The sequence below is a fragment of the Lepisosteus oculatus genome, chromosome 1 (assembly GCF_040954835.1).
Source record: "Lepisosteus oculatus isolate fLepOcu1 chromosome 1, fLepOcu1.hap2, whole genome shotgun sequence".
NCBI classification, from domain to species: Eukaryota; Metazoa; Chordata; class Actinopteri; order Semionotiformes; family Lepisosteidae; genus Lepisosteus; species Lepisosteus oculatus.
Window position 1 is genome coordinate 10,604,724 of NC_090696.1, and position 22,094 is coordinate 10,626,817.

The window sequence follows — 22,094 nt, forward strand, 5'->3', positions numbered from 1 at the left end:
CTGGTGAAATTACAGTCAGTGTCATTATATGACATTAGCCCAGCTAAAAGCAGCTATGGCAGGCCTATAAAGCTCGATCTTTGCTACTGTGAGCAATTAACTGGTTCATTTTGGAGCCCCAATTCTTTTGAGACCTTTAATAGAAGTATAAGATTTGTCATCCCTAATACTTTGCCGGTGATGTTAAGCTGCTCAAATGGTGTTGAGACTCGAGCTAAAGGGTCACCTCTTTGTCCTGCCGTCATGCAGTTCTAAGAACTGTCTCTGCACTTCATGTTTGGAGGGGTGATCTGCAGCCAAAGCCACATCGGCAGTAATGAGTCCAAAATTGACAGAGCCAGCTTCCAGCCAGAAGGACCTGCGGAGGACAGAGGGCTGAACGCCCAGCCTGTAGCCGTCCTGCTGCTCGATATACTGTCGGATCTGGACATCCTGAACCACTGCGCTCACACCCTCTCCCACCGCCTGGTTGTGGAGGTTACAATTTGCCAGTCGTATAGCACTTGTCTGAAAAGTAATAGGAATGATATGTGAAAACAGTGAACTTTTGAAATACTTTTGAGACACAGAATACATCATGACAAACAGTTATTATTCAAATAGCCTCTTACAGACAAGTAAAATTATTATTATAGTATTTTTTATCATTATTTTTATTATTGTATTATTATTAACATTAATAATAAGGAGACGGCACCCCCACTATTTGAATGCATACTGTAGTTCTCTGTGTGTCAACTTTGGGCAGCTATAGATGTCTCCACTTGCCTTAGCAAATATTAAAATTAATATTTTTCCATGTTTTGTAAATCACAAAATAAAAATATCAAAAAATGAAACCATCAGAAATTAGAATGTTGACAGAAATGAGACAGCTATGTGAAATGCATTACAGTAACCAGAACACCGATACACTGCATCCCTGTTCTTCCAATTCAATTTTTTTAAGAACATATCTTGCCAGAATTTGCAGCGCATACACTTCACTTTTGTCTTTAAAGGAAAAAAAATGAAATGCTAGTCTTGGTGAGAAATGACATTAGAGGAAAAACAAAGTAGCGCCATCACATAATCATAAATTGGTAGCAAAGATTTTTTAACGCTGTCCCAGCATAAAAGTGAGGTCTTATGACACAGAAGTGGGCTCTGGTTATATTCTAAGCAGTTTAAGCAGTTTCCTGTGTTTTTGTGTCCCCAATCATAGTTTTACATATATTCATGTGTTGGAAGCCTGCTAGAGATTGTTCTGATGTGTAGGGATAACAGTTCGTACTTAAGGGTCAAGCAATAAATCAATAAAAACAGAATATTGACAATTGTATGCAAAATAGTTTATCAAAACTGAAAATGCCAACACCCAGTCAATAAACCTTTAATTACAGTGCCAAGTTGTTGAAGTAAGGTTTTGTTGTTTCTCAGTTTTCCTAACAAAAGAACTACACTGTGTGTATGGATACCTAAAACAAACACAAAAACCCAAGAAAACATTATTTCAAGCCCATTATCGCAAGAAATATTTTTAAGACATTTGCATGCCTGCTCTTTAAGGCAGAATGGCCTCCTTTTGTTTAGAACCTTTTCTAAAGTTCTTAAAATTTGAGTTATAGAAGCTTATGGAAGAATCCATTATTAAATTTTACTTCTGATTTCAATCAGCTAGTAATATTATTTTTTCCCCATGAACTGAGAGGACTTTGATTTAGCCTAATACTTCAGCTTGTAGGATTTTATCTTCTTTCCATTAACTCTTCCCATGTAAGGCACTACATTAAGCATTCCGTGCATCTGCAGTTCTGTTTGCCTTTTGTTGTGGAGACCCTTCAGAGTTTCATATCAGTAAAGCCCACCAAATGTGCAGATGCATAAGCAACAATGGAAGGGAGGAACCTTGATATTAGCTGCACATCCGTGCTCCACAATGAAGAGGTCTGCTCCATCTACAGACAGCCGTGTCATGGTATACTTCAGGTCTTCTGAGGATCGACAAGGCCCAGGGACACAGGGCAGCTGAAGGTCAGAGACAGCATCACAAAACAAAGGTTGTAACACTGTTGATGAAGAACACCCAGCCTGACTGTTGTCAACTCCTTCTAGTAACGTAAAAACAAACTGATCCCATTAACATTTCCTAATACAATTCACAGAACAGTGGATATAAAAGAAAACTTAAATGGTTTACACTATTTACAACAATGTTGTGCATTTTGTTTAACCTTTATAGGTCATAAGATGAGTCCTGATAGAAGAAAAAAAAAGGCTCACTAATAAACACAACAGGAGGTGTGAACCAATATATTTGTGCACCTTTGCTTCACAGATGCGTCTATCCACTCCATGCTGACAGATGACCACAGGTTTCGGTCTCTCAAGCTGGAATTCCCGACACACCACATGGAAAACAAATGTCTCCCCCCACTCCAACAGGCTCGCCAGCTGCAGGCCAAGAAGGCATTGGCAGCACGGTCAGAAGGCAGGATCGCAGACACAGATCAACGCACTAAAAACCTCTAATATTACCACAGTCACACGCAGTCAGAAACCTGAAGCATGCTGCTTTATAATAAACCTCCCTTTATCTTTACTTCAATCACACCTTAACCACCCTCCGTCTCCAACTTGCTTTGAAATCTCCATGCCAATAAAACGTCATAATCAAAATACCACCCCACTAGTAATTTAAATTGCACCACTCCAGTAGGAGAGATCTATTTTCTGCTAAAATCATCTCAATTTAACTGATTTACTCATCACTGCATGACATATCTATTCCACTGTAACTCATTACTTACATATCTGCCCCCCGATGTCCAAATTATTAAATGTTTACCACTCTTGAAGCCATTGTTTTATTATATTTTGCCTCTTAGGCATAGTAGCTTTTTACAAAGACTTGTTATATCAATACCTGGAAATGGACTGATTTTATAATTCCTATATGGCATATATTTCAGACGAAACTCATTCACATAAGAATGGCACCTCTAGCCCGTTTGGCAATAAACAATTAAAACACAAATAAAACCTACTCTACTCATCTGTGGGCGAGTGCTTTCATTCAAAGCTATAGAACTGCTTTTTGAAAGTTGTTTCATTCTGCACGACTTCTCATTCTCAGGAATAGAGATGAACAGATGAAAGATGAATCTATATTTACTCCAGAAATATTATATCACAGCTGAAAGCCAAAAAACAAAAACTTAACTGATACAATGTTTTTTCCGAGTTACCTGGGGCATGGTTACTTTGGCTGTCAGAGCTCCAGCTTGAACATCGATCAGCCAGGCGTACTCCAGGGTGTCGCTCCCTAGGGGCAGACCTTCAGCTGAGAACATGGCATGGGCCCGGAGCTGCAGGCCTGACAGGCTGATGTGCCCTTCTCGAAGAACTCCATCTATGGCAGGCCTCTGTGGGAAGATAAGGAACCAAACAAGAGTTTTCAACACCATGAAAACACAAGAATACTATAAAAAGGCAAGTCCATAGCCAGCATTATTCCAATCCAATTTCTTGGCAGGAACAAAGTTACAAACAAGAAAGTCCCTCCGGTCTCTCTGGCAGTTAGTATATTATTGAGCCAACGACCTTACCCCACTGTTTCTTGAAGGACCCTCAAGTCTCAGCTTCAACCACAAGCCTGGGTTGCTTGTTACATATACCTACAAAACTTTGGTTTTAAGTACAGTACCATGAAGTTTCCACCTTTGTTCTCTGGTTTGTGTTTCATTGATATTTTCTGAAGAAGGATTTTGAACTCTTATACAAGTTCCCCTTGTATTCTTCTCTGTTCAAGACTAAAAACATTCAGTTCATTCAAGCCGTGTCACTAGTATCAGCTGTTGTCTCTTAAATGTGTGTTTTAGTTACTAATAAGTCCTACTCGTCTCCCGTTTTGGTTTTTGTATCCATATTTTTCGACTGTTCACTTCTCAAACAAGACCTCAATTTTTAGTTACTCCATAAAAGCAGAGCAGTTCTACAAAGCATTTGCTTAAGGCACATGTTAAAATGTGTCACTACAATGACAATTCTATTGAAAGCCTGAATGTGCAGCAATTTTTACAGTTGGTTTAAAGTTACTAGTTTACTTATATATTTATGCACAATGCATTGGTCTTGTGAAGCACAGGTGAAACCCCTTATTATTTTGAAATTCCTGAATGTCATGCTGAAAGGCTTCATGAATTGCCTAAAATATGATTTTTTTTCTTTTTCAAACCCAGACATAAAACAGAAAAGAAACTACTTAGAATTTACTAAACCTAACACAAATAGTTTAATATGATTAACAGAGCACTTCTAAAACTGCCTTTCTTACAGGTATAAGCTAAATATAAAAATCTAAATAATGTAAGGAAATCAGAAATTTTCCTTTGGTATTATTTCCTTGATTTTATTTATAATTATAATCCATTTCAATAATTATTACTTAAATGCCATAACCGTATTAGCATGCAATGCAGTAATCCCCTTGATGACTCATTAAATGCATCAAAAGACGCAGTCCAGAATTTTCAAGGCTCTAGCAACATCTGCATGTTACAAATCAATCTTGCTAATTGAAAATTAGGGCACTTCAGCTGGTCATTCATAACCATCTAATTTAGGTAATTAAAATGCTTTTACATCTACATGTAAAATACATTTACATTTAAGATAGGCTGAATTAAATCATTTTTTTTCTTAAGGTTTACACAGTCAGCATGCAGAAACTGATAACCGAGAACTTAGAAAGGTCCCAGGGTAGCTTAATTTTCAGTAATTTGATAAATTCAGAGCACAGTTTGTGATCACTCAGTTCATTTATAATTGTAAGTAGAAAATAGATATTCGTGTTTTAGTATTCAGTTAGGCTACATTCTTAAACAATTACAGAGAGAATAAAAGCATTCAAAGATCAATTTACCATGTTGAAGGCATACAATCGTATTCTTATATTTCAGATTTAAAAATTATGTTCCTGTCATAATCAGACAACACCATGCTTATTCTGAAGGGACAGAGATTGAAGAAATTAGGCTCAAGTCTGAAGTAGTGGTTAAAATTCTGGACTTGGGATAATGCTGTACATTGGAACCCCACATGGAGAAATGCTTCTGTACCCTTGAGGAAGATATTACACCCTGATTGCTCCCGTTAAATGTTGTGCAATTGCAAAGAAATGTAAATGACTTTGGATAAAGTGGCAACAAAAAATTGTCATCATTTATGATCCAAAGCACAGCATATATAAAAAGATAGTTGTAAGGAAAATACAACCCTTTCCTTGTTTTACAGGACAAATAAAATATTGGTGCTCCCCCAGATGCACTCTGCTTTTCACTTAAATGTGAACCAATTGCTTTCCTGTTTATTAGCATGGATCAAAGTGCTAAGCTCAATGGATCAAAGTGAAAAGCAGACATTCAAGTCTTCCACAGAAGAGTAAGTCAGTCCCTGTGTAATGGTGCAAGGATGCAATATCAATAATAACTATTAATAATGTTTTTTGTACCCGTTTTAATTACCTGTTCCAGCTTGGCATCTTAAAAATATTAAGTAAAAGCTACAGCACTCTATCAATCACATAAAACCAACACAATCACCAACTTCAATGCAACCAAAATTAGTAAAATAGTAAAATAGCTATGCATAGGTGATGCTTAATAAAATATGATGACAGGAGAGGAGTCATAATAGCTAACATTTGCAATTCTCACGATTAAAAAAAAAACTTCAGGTTTCACTTCAAGCTGCAGGACTGATAAACAGAGGAACAAAGAGAAACTTAATGTCATTAATTAACTCCTTGGAAAATCATTAAAGTCATCATGAGTCCAGAAGCAGGGATGAAAGAAGCAACAAGGAAGGACAAGACAGAGAAAATGATGCGTGCCAAGCAAGAGAACCTTGTTCTGATTAAGTCTTGGAGACCGTATTTCTAGATAGCTAATTTGAACCTTGCTTACTCTGATTTCCTTATTTGGGGAATCCCCAGGCTAAAAACTCTCATCCGGCAGAGGAATCCTACTCCGTTGGGCCACTGATCAAGGCCCTTAACCCCAACTGCTCCAGGGACGCCGTATAAATGTCTGACCCTGCGATCTGACCCCAAGCTTCTCTCTCCCAGTATGTGTGTCTGTGTGTCTCATGGGAAGCAAGCTGGGGTATGCAGAAAGACAAATTCCTAATGCAAGAAATTGTATATGCCTAATAAAGTGATCTTATCTTTTCATAGTCTGAGAGAGTTTTTAAAAACAGAGAGATTCCCATTCCCGTTCATTGGGGTATCTGGATTTACAGGAATTAGCACTGAATTGCATTCCAACAATTTAGGATGCGGGTTATTTCTCTTGGCAGCCTGTTTAGGCATTTTACAGGAATTCCGATAACAGGGTAAGTACTGCGGGTTTACCTAAGCACTTGGGTATATCTTTCATATTCCTGTGACATAACTTTAATAAGCAAAAGACCAACCCCCTCAGCTGTGTTAAACTTACCTGATAATTGTCACTCACAAAGATGTGTACTGGAGACAAGACTAGCTGAAGCATGGTCTCTTTATAGCCTTTCTTCATTTCAAAGCAAAGTCTCTCTAGGTAGGCTGCTGGACACTCAGGACCATCGCTGCTGCAGTGCTGTAAATAATTGAAAAAAATATAAATTTCCTGAAACTCCAAAACTCTGTTTACTTATGATCAATCCCATCTCTGTATGTCTCAAGTGTCTTGTGCAGAAAAAAGACTTGGGATTTACTGTTCGATGGAGCATAACCTACTGTAGATAAATTAATAAACAAGAAACTTTCAGAAAGCTCAAGGCAAACCACTTCTAAGGAGACAAGCAATGGAAGAAAACAAAGCCCAAGAGACAACACTGGAAGAGAAGTCTGCAAAGCAGACACTTACTACAAACTTTAAACAACAAAACATCTTTCTTAATACCCGAGTTCAGAACTGGTTTTAGAAAAAATACCATCTTGCTCCCACCAACAAATTTTATACACATTATTTTCATGTTGTTCCAAAATCGATATTTTAAGGAAAATGGGCAAAATTAACAAACATTTGGTTAAAAACATTGGGTTGTTTTTATACGAAAACAACCGAGGAGAGATATTCTGGTTAAATTATCACAAAACGCAAAGTGCTTTCAGAAGCTGAAAAAAATTACGAATTGGTTACAAAACATCCTCTGGTTTTGCCACCAATTTACTTTTTCTCCATGAAATCCAAGTATTTTCAGCCAGCAACTTGTTAGAGCCAGGAGAAATCAAGGGAAACTCTTGATGACAAATGATAATAAGATTAACGAATTTACCCCATATCATGCTGAAATTGTTAGTTCAGCCGCCACAAAAAAGTGACATTTTGTCATGTTACTTTAAATACTCAATACAAACCTGTGTTACTTCTGTGTTATCTCTTAGCTAATTATGATGCAAATAAATATCTTCAGGCACAATGGCACAGTGGTTAGCATTGCTGCCTCATGTTACTGATGCCCTGGTTTAAATTTCAGATCTGGAATGCTATCTGCATGGAGTTTGTATGGTCTCCACGTTCAAATGGGTTTTTGTCTGTGGGCTTTGTGCTTTGGTTTCCTCCCACAGTCCAGAGACATACTGATAGGTTACCTGGCTGCAAGTGCATCTGTGTCAGTATCAGTGTGTGCCCTGTGACAGACTGGCATCCTGTTTAGGGTGTATCCCATCTCTTTCCTGTTTTTAGCATGGACAGGCTCCTGCTTCCCAGCAATCACCCAGCAAACTGGATAAAGCGGTTAGAAAATGGGAGGGATAAATAGTTTCACTGTTGAAGAGTGCTTATTTACAGTGTATGCAGAATACCGAAACAGGAAACTATTGTTCTGATAGAAAGGACATTTGAATGTGATCTTCAGGTAACCAGTCAAATCCCTGAATCCATGGTGACACAGTGAAATTCCAAATAATATATAATATATATGTTTTCATGTCCAACACGGAGAACAAGAACGTTCAATAATTTATTGAAGAGAAAAAAAGTTTAAAAACCAATTACTTAGAAGCAAGACTTTATAAAAGTCAGTGATAATGCAACAATTGTGCCTGCATTCACTCTTGCATTTACTGCTAAACGAAAAGCGGCTGAATTAACAGGACACACTTAAGGACAAAAGGATCCAACACAACACCTCAAATAATGTGAATTAGACATTCACATTTTCAGAGAATGCAAACATTCTTCCTAAACTTTCTTAAAGATAATGCCCTCGAAATTCTTGAGTACCTCCGATGAAACAGGAATGATAATCATTAAGTAATGGGAAGATTTACAGAATAGATCGTGCATCTTGCATGAAAACATTCTAAAATAAGTAATCAAAATATTATTCCATAGTGCAAAGACACATCTGTCAAAAATAAAAGTCGAAACAAATATGACAATCATGTTTATTCATATCCTTGTAGTTAGCATTTTGTAAATTCTTCTCTGGCAGGGATTACGCTGACACTCCCTGTAGGGTGCTATTAGATTCTGCGTGCGGATTTGGATATAAGCCCGGGATCACTGTAATGCTGAAATGTCCATTTTCAGCCAAGATTGAGATCCTTGGCAGAAAGAAGCAGGTGTCTGGCCAAAATATCCTGGTACTTGTTTCAAGTTCAGGAATTACCAGATCTTGACAAAGGCTCCAGGAGCCACCGTTGTAATAAAACAACCCCAAACCATAACATATCCCCCATAATATCTTATAGTGAGTATAAGTGTTTTCTCAACATTTTCTTCCTCCTTTTTTACACCAGACCTAGGACTGATGATCACATCTAAAAAATTCCATTTGTATTTGATCTGACCATTAAACACCGTTTCAATTCCCATTCAACTGATTGTTGGCAAGTTTGAGTTGCTCCTTTACCAGAGGCTTCTACCTTGCAACCCAGCTATCCTTTCCACATTAGTAGACTTAGGACACTTTGTATGCTGAAGATGTCTGTGTGCATTGGAGATCTCCAACCGCTGCCTTTGGATTTAGCACTTGTTTCATAGCCCATGCCATGGAGCAACAAGCAAGAGTCCTATTCCTTATGGGGTTTCCTAATAATGAGCATTTCGGTAGAAAGTGGTAGACGCAGCTTTTTGTCGATTCTTTCATTGTCATTCCCAAGTTGTGGAGATGACCGTTTGCCTGTGGTCTTGAAAGACATCCCCGACATTAACCTTGGTGATCCATGCTACTACTGCATGTTTTCTGTGGAACTGTCAGAGGCCGTTATAACATTTTATAAATTCAATTATTGATAACACATATGGTTTTGCTGTGTGCCATGCGATTATGATTACAGTGGAACTACTGCAATGCACAACTCATTCAGCAGCATAATGGTTTTTGTTCCTTTTTCCATCAGGGGTGTGAATGAACCTGGCTTAGTAAGGGCTCCAAAAATAAAAAATCCAGATGGATCTTTAAACATAGAAAACAACTGGCACTAATCCAGAAAGGATCAACTGTTATTTTCAATAGAGAGGAGTGAAAACCAATTGATACAAAGCTGAAGTGACAGTAAATGAAGAAAGCAAAGCTTCTGGGAACAATGATTGTTCAAGTAGAGAAAAAAAGCATTGAAAACAAAAGGATGCTTTTGAAAAGTCCTCAAAGGGGAGAAATGGAATCACCTTCACAAGAAAGCACTGTGGCAATTGGTACAACTCTCACACAGCTAAATCCACAATCATTTTATTCCCCCCCAAGAAGATAGAAAACCCTCCTCAAATGCAGCTGGATAATGACATTAAGGTACAGTAACACCCCCTGGAGAAGGCTTTATTTATGTGGTTATAAAAATAATCCACTCTTGCTGTGAAGCCAGTTTCCTCCTGACAGCTTAGGCTCTTGCTACATGGCACTCACCACTGGGAGTCGTCCATGCACCCTGTACAAGTTAATGAGCACAGTGATGTCCCAGGGGCGCAGGGTTAGGGGATGGATCTGCTTGCCTCCATTCTCAATATTCTTCTTGTCACCATCCTCAACTCCTACCGCTGTCCACCCCGAGCTGGAGGATGTGGAGAGAGACAGCACAGGACTCGAGAGCACTTCTTCAAAATCGGTGTACATGTCATCTTCCCCAAAATAATTCTCCTGCAGAAGAAAAAAACGGGGAACATCAATTCATTGAAAATGGAAAAACAAGCTGCCGTCTCATAAGGAGCATGAAAGGACTGCGGAGCATCAGGATTTCAGAGAAGGCGAGCAACGGAACAGAGTTTTCCCATGCAGCACGTTATGCAGAAAGTTATTTCCAAAAATGTGCTATACTGTACCATTTACATTTTGCACCTGTGGAAATTTTAAATATTGCGCCTCCAGAAGTACTGAGACAATGAAGCCTAAATTTGATTTTTCTCTATGTACTAATAATAATTATAATTTTTAATTACAAAAAACGACTGGTAAATAGATGTTTTACTTTGTTATTAGTTATGTAAATGCAGTTCTGCTTTCTTGGGTCAATTACAGAAATTGAGAGTGCTGAATCACTTTACTTTGAAAGAGTGAAAGTACTGGGACAATTAGCAACTCATAAAAGAATTATGAAAATCCTATCAAATCGGTCTCACTCTGACTTCATTATTTGGACCCCATATTTGACAATTTAGCATCAAAACCAAAGACTTCTTTTAAGGAAAAGACAATGTCATTTAGAAGTGTATCACAGAAAAAAAGAAATACTTGAAGAAGGATACAACAGGTATAAGTACCAAATCAGTCAAGATAATCATTTGCAGAAAACGATGGAAAAAATCAGAGCTATGAAGCAAAACTCTAAAACAAATGTCAGTGAAATCACCAACAACCTCCAGAATGTATGGGTGAAAATATTAAAATCCACAGTACGCAGAAGACTGAGACAGCAGAAATTCAAAGGCTACGCCACATGATGTAAACTTTTCATCAACACCAAAAACAGAAATGCCAAATTAGGATTTGCTCAGATGTACAAAGATGACCCAGGAGAATTTTGAAACAAAGGTTTATGGAAAAGTTAAAAAAGTGGTGGAAAGGTTAAAGTGTGGAGAAAAAATGATCTGCAGATGTTCCAAAGAACAGTACCTCATTCGTGAAGCATTGTAAAAGTAATGTAATGACCTGGGTATGCATTTCTGCCTTTGGAAATGACACACTTTATAGACGAAGTATGTAATGATGGCAGCAGCAGAATGAATTCTTAATTTTACTTAATTATTTTGCTAACCTATATGGAAGACAATGTTATTGTCACAAAGGGATAAGCAAACAACTAACTTTTTCACTCTGAAATTTACATAATGTGAATGTGTCCTAATACTTATGGTTACTTGAAATCAAAGTACGTTTTTGTTCTAATGTGATCAAGTGTATGCATGGAATTATTGAAAAATTAAACATTATACTGTAAATATGTCACAATTACAAATACAAAAATGCTTAACTAAAAGCAAAGAAGAAAATGTTTTGACTTTGCTGTCCCAACACTTTTAGAGGCAATTGTAAATCTTTTTTCCTAAAAATAAATAAAAATAACTTGTCTAATAATTAACAAAATAATTCAGATAGCTCTTAAGCAAATACCATAAGTCAAATTTAATGACCTTGGCCAACATATAAAGTTTATTAACTATAAAATGATAAACATTATCCAATATTAAAACAGGGTGTCACCAATACCAATAAAATACGGGAACATGGGTATTAAATAGAATTATTTGTTCTTATGCATCTAAACATACATCTAGTTGAAGATTCAGAAATGGGGTTGCAGAATCCTTTGTAGACATACACAATGCGTTTCAAAGAATGTTATTCTACACTGCACCCTGCCCCCCAAGCATGAGAGAAGAACATATAAGGAGAACTGGATCTAGCTGTAACAGATACCTTCGGGTATGCACAAATTCACTCATTGTGGCAAGTCAGCTGTACAGAGGTCTGTAATTGCAGCTGGCCTACCACTAGAGGTCACTACACAGCCTCTACAATGCTTGTAGATAGCTACAGTGGGAGTTAATTTGTTAATTATTAATAATCAAAGGGTTTAGGAATACACATTCTCTCATGGTTGTAATTAGCTCTTGACTTATATATAAAGGGCATGTACAGTGATAGTACTCTTAGATGTCTTTTTTTAAATGCCCTTGTGTTATTGTTTTTCTGGCCTGAAAAGGCCTCAAATAAAGAATCCCAAACACTTTTCAGTGTCATCGCATGACTATTACAGTGAGATGTGTTAGAAAACACAAATACATCTGTATTATGTATTTATTGCATCTGCTGTATACAAATTGACCAACGTCATCAACAATCACTCAGGAGGAACTCATGGAGTTCTTGATCTATAGTTTTCAGGATTCCCACCATGAAGATGTCCTGTATTACTATACTGCACTGTATCAACACCTTCCTTGAAAAGAGTAGGGGTGTAACCCCGGCGTCCTGGCCAAAGGATATATTACATATTATTGAAAGACTACGCCCCCAAAAAATTACTAAACACCAGCCTTTCAGCAAGAAACATACCAGTTGCAGATATATACGTTAGTGGGTTGGCAGAACTTATGAAAACGAAGCATAAACAAATTAAATGGGAATGCAAAACAAAATTGGTAGAATTCCTCATATATAACCATATCAAGACTACAGTTCTTGTCCCTGTCTCTAAAAGAAGAGGTCTCAAAGTCTATTACTCCATACCTTTATCGACACAAGAGCTTTCAACATGGGCCCATAGAGAGTTATCTGCGAGTCTGGCGACAGCTCCATCTCCACGTGCAGTCTGTCAGGTGGCAGCTCCGAGGGGTCTAGAGGAGGTCTGCTAGATTGGACAGGAGACGCCGCACGTTCTGGAGGTTTCTGTGATGGTCTGAGGACGGACAGCATAGACTCCTCCATTTCTGACACTGGGTAAAGAAATACTACATGAAAAACCAAAGACTGATAATTGATAGGTGAAAGTTCTATCTGTATGAGAACACTCATAGTTTTCTCTAATTTAGACATTAATTTGAGAATGACAAGGTTAGTGTAGGAATTCCAAACAAACAAGAACAAATAAAAATAAACAAAAAAACTATGGAGCATTACTCGGGTTTACGCACTTGTAGAAGGCTCCACAGCCAAACCCGTTTCTTTTAATTTTCTCACATTTCTACACTGATTTAGCCTGCGCTAATTTTAACTTCTACACAAGTCTGTGGCTGTTCAGTCTAAAACAAAAAAAAACTAAACAATAAATAAAAAATTCGTCATCGTATTTAGTAAAGACTTTTCTAAAAGAAAATAAGGTTTTGGCAGCAGTGGATAGGGTTCCGAGTTGTGTACCATGAAGGTTTTGGGTTCAATTCCCAGGTTAGACATTGCTGTGGTACCTTTGTTCCGGTAAATACTGAGTAATGGGCCTAAATGCAAGTCACTTTACTTAAAGGTGACTAAACAGCCAAACAAATCAGTAATTATCAATCATCAGTTACAGTTTTTACCATATAGCCTTCCATCTAAAAAGCTAAACAACATCACGGATTAATAAAATGAACACTTCTATAATGGCATGGGATCGATAAATGCAAATGTAGATGATCTTGGATGTCTTCTCTGTAGTTGATGGATCTTCAATATTCATTACAAAACACAAATCGGGCTCAAAATACTCACAGGATTGCTTTAATTGTTCGTCGGCCTTCTGAGGATAAATAGGATGCCAAGTGTAGTCAATCGTGAGCATAAAATTTGGAACACTCCAGCAGTCAACCCAGCCAGCTCTAAACATTCAAAGACATCCACCACAACTGTCAGCATTTCATCTGTATTTCAGTTTTCATCGCTTTTACTTACAGTAGCAGAAATCCATCACATAGGGGAAAAGAAAAGGCCTCTTTCCCTAATTACTGTGGATTTTCATACGTAGTTTAACAACTGGGGTGTCTTTTTCATATTAGTTTGGCTTTTGTGGCACCCCATTATCTATTAAAGTTAAGGCTTTTTGGCGATACAGCAGCAATTAGACCCAAGCGGAAAGGTAAATCAAAGGAAACCTTCAAACTGGTCATTTTTGCACACTATACCAAAAAAGGAGGATTAGCAAGCCATTGTAGAAACATTAGATTAAAATAAGATTTAGACATTCAAGACTGGGAGAGCACTGGCTCATCCTGGTTAATGGAAATAAGAGCAGCGCATTGTTTTGGGCAGCAAAAACAAATGATAAATACAAAATGGGGACCACTTATTATAGAAGAAGGCATATTTGAAAAAGACTTGGGTGTTTATGTTTAAACATCGCTTATTATCCTCTAGAGTCTAGACACTGAGTGCAAGCAACAAAAAAGGCAAAAAATAAAAAGTGTAGAATTGAAATCAATGGATGTTATGTATAATGCACTAGCAAAGCCCCATTTAGAATACTGGGTACAATTAAGGTAATTTAAATAAAAATATATTGGAATCAGCTGGACCTTTTCAGTACTGAACAGAGAAAACCACAAGGGGACCCGAAACAAATACACACTAAACCCAGACGTCTTCAGAAAGATGAACGAGAGGACAAGTGAAAAACCACAAGGAAGTGCATTTGAACTAAGAAGAGGAAGAACTTCTTCTCCCAGTGGATTGTGGGAGTATGGAACAGGCTGGCCAGCCATGTCGTTGAAGTCCGTATCTTGACTTTTTTCAAGAATGAGATCCTTTGATTAATTACCTACTAACCACCAAACAGGTAAGATGTAGAGTGAGTAGCCTCCTCTTATTTGTAACATTGCTTGTATTCCAACCAAACTGCAGTCAGTGATACTCACTCAGACTGGGTAATGTTTCTCCAACGTGGTTTCCCTGGTTTCGCTCCGTGCTGGCTCTCAGAAGAAATGCAGGCCTCCGGAGGGATTTTGTTTGGCTGGTAATCTTTCACCAGGGTAAGGAGGGAGTATCTGCTTGGGTGACATTCTGGCAGCGATAACTGGAGATCGGTATCTTCTGCCTAGTATGAAATACGTGTGGTAAATGTACAAAGCAGTACAAGTAGAATTAACAGTTAAAAATGCTAGAGCTCAACAATAAATCACTAAGCAAAATTTTGTAAATGATTCCAACTACTTACACGGTCTCTAACTTTGGAAAAGGAAACCTCATGCTGATTGCCCATACTACACATACTGTATTTAGCAGCAATAATAATCTGGGAAAGTGAATTAAACAGTGTTTCTCTATTACAATAGGCAAAGAAACACAGAAACATGAGAATAATGACAACATTAAAGAATATTTGGACAAATGTCATAAATAAGAATATCAACTGCAACTGCAACATTTAAAAAATAAATCTAAAGCAAACACACAAACGTGTTCTCTTCTCTATTACATTCAAAATCAACTTGCTTGAAAAGAGGGTATAAGCTACTTACTCTCAAAGAGAACTTGGTGTTGCAAGTAGTTGGAACAAACTCATTAAAAGGCAAAGTGAAATCAATATTGAGGGTTTCTCCACAGGCAGCAAGATAAACTATAAAATAAAAAGAACATAATTGTTATTTCCTGCAAAGAGAGAACACGAGGGTCATTCAGAGTAAAAATAAATCTCAAGTCCCAATTCTGAGCACATTAATACAGGACAGCAGACAAGTAATGAAACTCTTTGACTTTACCATGTTACATACCGTTTTAAACGAACTACACACGAAAGAAAACTCATAAAAGCTTGCCCACAGCTCACATTAACAACTGCTGGAAACCATGTGAAAGGGGGTAAAACAAAAAATCAAGCTTCAAACTAAAATTAATTTGATTACAAGAAACAAAAGTTGCATTTTTATGACCACTGTTACATGTGGCTCAGACTCTAGAGTTATGGCATAAAAGCCAATCAACTTCTACAGCACAGGCAAAACCAGGATAATTTTCTTAGGATAATCTATCCTAAACTTCTTGTTCCACCACAGTGAGGTAGCGTTTTTTTTCCCCAGTAAGGACACAACTGGTGGTCCACAATCATCTTCACAACTTGTCCTACTTGTTCTTCCAACAGAGGGAAGCACTAAATTCAGGGCCCTAAAAAATGTCTTGTTTTGATTTAAAAATTTTGAAACAAAATTTAGATCTAGGAAAAAATGGAATCCTTTTATTCATATCAAGATTATATACTGCTTAATCTTGTGCCATTCATTTCAATAATGTAGTCATACACCTGTACAATTATTCCCAAACCTCCAGGGGTTTACAAAAATGAAACAAAAGCACATGTAAACTCATCAACAAGACTATTTTTGAGTTTCGATGCATTGTTTCTGTAGTTAATTTCAGTGCATATTAAATAGCTGCTAAAGATTTTTGCATTATATCAAATGCCTAATGATATCTAATACCTTTATGCAGTGAATAAACCAATCTGTTAACATGCTGAAGCACATTTCCCAAGCAGACCAGTGTTAAACAGATCACGTTTATTTCATTTTCATTTAATAATGGTGGGAAATAAATTTCCAGCATCCCTTCCACTCACAATCCCAGGACACCATCTGCAATCGTTTAGAAATGTAAATGCTTTTGAAAATGAATCGCCTTATTTGCATGGATTCAGGTTTCTGGAACATGTTATTAAGCAGCCAGTTTTTAGATATCCTGAGCAAAAATTAGCTCAACAAATATAAGCATATTAACAAGTGAAGAGTTGTGACGTAACAAGTAACAACCTGAGGGATATGCATCATTACCACCTAATGACCGATACCACAGCTTCCAATCATACTGTACACCAGGCAAGTCTGGTATTATCTCATCTTGATGAAGGTCATAACAACAGTTTCTTCTCCAGTAGCCTTCCAATGGACAAGAATCATCATCAGCAGCTGATTAAAAGATTGTTCTGGTCGGAGCTCAAAATAGAATTTAATTTTTCATCTTCAAAGGAGACTGAATATAGTTCATGCTTTTTGATCAAGTGCCATTTTGTTTTGAACATAATTCAGGCAATTAGCAACAAGAAAGCTGCTCTTTTCAGGACCAACAGATTTGCCATAATTATGAGACAAGATGTACTCACCTAAGTGTCCTGTGTGAGCAGCTGTAAAAGAGCTCTACAGCACAGATCTGTTGTGCTAACACTGACTTACCATTTTCTTGCTGCTTGGTAGAGCAATCGATCCAGTTGTGCTGATTTGCTGCCCAGATCATTTCAAAGTGATAGAACATAACTTTGAACTTCCAGGAGTATGGCACAAAGGAGTAGATGTCAGGTGCACTATCGCTCGCCCAGTCCTGTATCAGGTCTTCAAAGACAGGAACAAACACTCAATCAGAATAAGACCTCAAAAAACAAAATTGATAACTATGATTTTTATTTTTATTTTATTTATCTCATGTTCACATATCACATATTGAAGAAAATTCCACACTGTAAAGCATGTTATTCTTATTTTTTACTTTTCACCATGAAATTAACCTCTACCTTTTCCCCAGCAGTGTGCTTACCTAGACAGTTCTCACTATTTTCAAACTAAATACACCACCCTGTGCAGCTTCTCAAAACGTTTCAAGCAACTCTTGATTTTCAGTGTTGTGCAAAGATTGAGTTTTCTGCTTTGTCTTTTCAAAAGCCCTTTTTTTTGACACATCATGTAAATGAACGAGTGATTACACAGACCTTCCATTACCCAATAAACACCTGTCAGAGTGTCAAAATAAAGCCTGAACCTGACCTGAACTTTGACTGGCAGCAAAATGTTTGTCATAAGAAGCCTGAAACAATGACACTGTAAGGAGACTGCCCCATGAGACTAAGAACAGCCCAAAGGCAACAGTATTCAAACTAGTGAGTAATGGGATAGCAGGAAGGGTAGCAGCCAGTGGTATTTTTACTTGTTTTTTACTGCTCTGTTTTCAATTGCAAAATATAAAATGTAGAACAGAGCCCGTCGGATTGTTCCGTGTACATTTCCCACTGCCCCCTTCTCCTGTAATTATAATTTTATTTTTTTTTTCCCAGGATTTCTACACTTTGGCTGTGCTTTCCTAAAAGTTGTCATTTAAACCATTTTAAATTATCTGAAGATACCAATGGTATCTTCATTGGTATCTTTTTATGAAATTCTTCAGGCATTATAATTTGGCATATTGGCATGACCAAAGCACTGGCTTTTTCAAGACAGATGAATAGCAACGACTGCTAGTTTGCTCTTTCGGCAAGAAAATATTTCTATAGCCTTTAAAATTATTTTCAGGGGTTCTACAAGGAACAAATGGAAACTCAAATAAGGAGCAAAACACAAGTAACCACGGAAATCAACTGTAAGACCTCTCTCTAATTTGGAAAGTACTGGTATGATGACAAAGAGTCATTAAAGGATAGTGTTTTGTCTAAAGTCACCATTGAGAGTTTGATGAGCAGCAAATTGTAAGCCAATGTTAAATTAATAAATATATTATTTCAATTGTGTCCTGTCACAAGACTAAATGAATGCAAAGATTCCCATCTTCTAACAAACCAAAATGAACCCTCATTGTAAAAATTTAAGGAGGAAATTAAAGTTTTTAATGAACGTGGTAACCATAGGGACATGCTCTAAATGCGACGTCTGTTCCAGGAAATGAATTTTTCAATTTCATAATTAAAAAAAATCTATTAACGTATCATCAGCCAAAGCCAATGTACCTTTTGAGCTCGTGATTTATTTTTATACAGCCCCCTACAGATTAAAGACTATTTAATTTAGTAGGTGACTGATCCACGGGGAAGCTTTAAGAAAAAAATAACAAGACTACAGTTATGAATACTAACATGGGCAGGACCTTCTAGATTACACTAATGCTCAAAACTAAAGGTACCATTTGTCCCTTTTCTAAAGGAATAGTATTCACTTCGCACTTTTGTCTTTAGTTTTTTCATTGCTGTAAATCAAAGAAAGAATGAATTCATTTAATTCAGAAATGCTTTTAAAACCACCACAGTCCCTTTCAGCAAATCACAAGGATTCAAGTAGAAATATTGACAGAAAGAAGCTGCAGACCTTGTTTCATAGGCGATAGGTAAATGACGATGAGACAAAGTACAAAAATTGCACTGTAGGGACCTAATTAAGAACATATGAAATGTTGCAAAGAAGAGGCCATTTCTTGAAAGAAGCCAGGGTATTGGCTTCAACAACATGGCAGGACAAATGGACTTTAATGACAGGACACTGAACACCCACAAGGTAATAATAAACCACCACAGGCCATAATTTGATGATGTCCGGGATTAGAGCACAGGTGCAAGGCAAAAACACTGAACTCTATCCAGGACCCAGTGAGGATTCCTCACTGGAACTAAGCTCAATATTGAACCTGTTCAATTTCTTTATTTATTTAAATACACAAACAGAATTAAAAATGCTATTTAGGGACTGTAGGTGACAGAAAGAAACTTGAAACTGTACCCTTGTGAAAGAAAAAGCACTAGACATAACCTGGCTGAAAACCCTAAAAGACCCCAAATATTGCTATGCATTAGAATGCAAAGACTCCAATAAACCAATTGAAAACCAATAAACATAATATCATCGACGTAAAGGAGACATACAGGCACTGTGAAAAAGAAAGGCAACTACATCAAAACACAAATATGGGATTAAAGAGCATTATGTTGTTTTTACACTACAGTAAATCTAGGCCACACAGAGGGCTGGCCTCACTAATTGTTTCTTATGCCAAGTGGATTGAATTTTAAAAATGAGCAATGGTCACTAACACTTTTAGTGAAAAGTGCCCCCCAAAAAACCAACCAGCTGCTTTTTAAGTTGTTAATGTGCCACACACAAAAACATGTGGGTAGGGGTGCGGATTCGGCTGGGCATACTGAGAATTAAGATCAATTCTAAAGACTGAAGGTTAGTTTACTGTCCATACCAAATTAAAACATAAATACTAGAAAGAGAACAGATGCAGTGATGCTCATCAACACTGATGGTCTGTTTAAAATTACACAAAAAGCTCACTATTCTTAACATTATGCAGATGATTAATATCCACAGCTCCAAATACTGCAAATGAAATCTTTGTAAAGCAATTAAATAAATTTAGAGGCTACCTGCATAATTAAATGCTGGTTGAAACTTTTGATTATCAAAGTTCATAATTAAATATGGGCCTTTTAAAAGATAAGAGCCATGATACTGAAGTTCATCTCCAAATAACTCAAGACGAAAACACATGGAAAATTTGGAAGATTTGATTTCAGACCAAGTATTACACACTTTTATATTTGTTAACCACTCTAATGTGTGAGAAGGGCAGGAGAGCCAAGCGGAATGTACTCTTGTGCCACACTCTGGCAGGGCTTTTTAAAAATTAAAATATTTCCCTCATTCAAAATAACTCTGATACATGTAGACAAAGATCCTGCTGAAATATCTGTACCATCTCCTCACATAAAAGTGACTCATCCAATATGTGACTCATCCAATATCTTTAACAAGATTTGAGCAAATGTACAGCACGTGCTAGAGATCAATACTGCAAAACAATGACTCTCTATCTTAGAATAATGACTTCATGATAGTATGTAATAAATAACAGTGAGAGACAGGATCTTTATTCTTCTAATCCACTAGAATTTAAACCGATCCCATATACAGTATACATGACCTACCTGTGAAAAAGTTTTTCTGAGCATAGATGAAATGATAAGTTGCTTTATAGACCTCAATTTCACACTGCCAGGCCTGAGGCATGTTCCAGATTCTTGGATAGCTGGCATTAACGTGAAACTGCAGACAAAATCAGATGAAAAGGTCAAGGTAAACCTAAAATAAAACGGAGACCTGATTTATTAAAATCAACATGGTATAGGGAAGAAAATAGTACATTTTGCAGATTAAACCAAATAAAGGGAAACTGAAAACTGTAGAAGGTGCCAAGGGAAATCAAAAAGGTTTATACAAAAATCAAGACTGGGCAAAATCTAACAGTCGACATGTGATGTAGCACTCTGCATGTCTGCATGCTACTTTTCAGCCATTCTATACTGTCTGATTGCTAGTGGCTAAATCAAAGGCTCTCATCCAACTGTTCTTGAAAGAAGTCAGCGTATCAGCTTCAACAGCATGGCTGGGTAGTTTGTCCCATACTTTCACAATGCTTTGATGAGCTTGATGAGACAAATTAACTATGTTCAGAGGGAGTGAAAACCAAAAGATACAGGAGTACTCCATATCCAGGAGTGGGAAACTATTGGATTGTGTACAATTTTCAGACACCATGATATAAAAAATGCTGCTCTGGAATCAGTCCTCAGTTACATTCACAGGCTCAAAGAAAAGTCCTCTAGTGGCAGGCTAAAATAACTTAACTTTCTTTAGTCTCCAACAGAGAGGGCTGTGAAGGTACCTAATTCAAGTACCTCAAAATCATTAAGGCATGGACAAAGCTCACCAATTCTACGAACTTCATCAAAATCAACAGTAAACCACTGTTGATGTCTGTCAAGGACAGAGATGAAAAACTGTGGGTAAGAGCTTTAAGTACAGAACAGGAGGCATTTCTTTACACAAAGGCTTGTGGGAAATCTGGAACAAGCTCCTCAGTCATGCAATTGGATCCCAAACACACTGCTACAGCTGGATACGATACTTGGATCGATTATCTACTGCCAACCAGACAAACTTCACCATCAGAATTACCTCCTCCTTTGCAAGCTTCCTTATGTACTTCCATTCTAAATGAAAAATGAAAGCAACATCCAAATTATATGGCTCAGCTTGCAGAATAAACTTGCAGCTGAAGTTGAGTATTTCTAAATCCACTTAGACGTTTTTCTCTAACACAAGAAGCAGCAATATCAGAGGCTACGAATGTCTGAGCTTATGAATCCACAAACCCAGATAAGGAAGATGTGGCATGGCGCTTCTGACTATTAACTCAAACAACCCTGCTGTGCAAAACAGAAGGCTTGTTAGGCTTCCCTCTGATTTAATATCTTTGTTTTTTAAAAATCATCTTCTACGCATTGTCACTATGTCATTGTGTAAGCTGGTCTCTCATTAATCACTTGTGGCTCATGTTCAGCCATATGCTTCTTGCAGAAAAAAAAAGAACCTTTCCAGCCTTGTACAGAAAACAAAAAAAAACAATAATTAGTG

General features: G+C 37.2%; 1 protein-coding gene across 8 annotated transcripts in view; it reads right to left on the reverse strand.

Moving 5' to 3' along the window:
* kiaa1109 (KIAA1109 ortholog) overlaps positions 1 to 22,094 on the reverse strand; it is a 116,800-nt gene that overhangs the window by 68,506 nt on the left and 26,200 nt on the right. For all 8 annotated transcript variants that reach the window (XM_069193468.1, XM_069193705.1, XM_069193653.1 and 5 more), the window contains exons 14-25: positions 20,606 to 20,723; positions 17,094 to 17,249; positions 15,390 to 15,487; positions 14,787 to 14,965; positions 13,648 to 13,754; positions 12,691 to 12,896; positions 9,871 to 10,101; positions 6,477 to 6,614; positions 3,228 to 3,404; positions 2,305 to 2,433; positions 1,888 to 2,007; positions 227 to 507 (exon numbers count right to left, since the gene is read on the reverse strand). In XM_069193468.1, the coding sequence (XP_069049569.1) occupies positions 227 to 507; positions 1,888 to 2,007; positions 2,305 to 2,433; positions 3,228 to 3,404; positions 6,477 to 6,614; positions 9,871 to 10,101; positions 12,691 to 12,896; positions 13,648 to 13,754; positions 14,787 to 14,965; positions 15,390 to 15,487; positions 17,094 to 17,249; positions 20,606 to 20,723 (1,940 nt within the window). The remainder of the gene's footprint in view (positions 1 to 226; positions 508 to 1,887; positions 2,008 to 2,304; positions 2,434 to 3,227; positions 3,405 to 6,476; positions 6,615 to 9,870; positions 10,102 to 12,690; positions 12,897 to 13,647; positions 13,755 to 14,786; positions 14,966 to 15,389; positions 15,488 to 17,093; positions 17,250 to 20,605; positions 20,724 to 22,094) is intronic.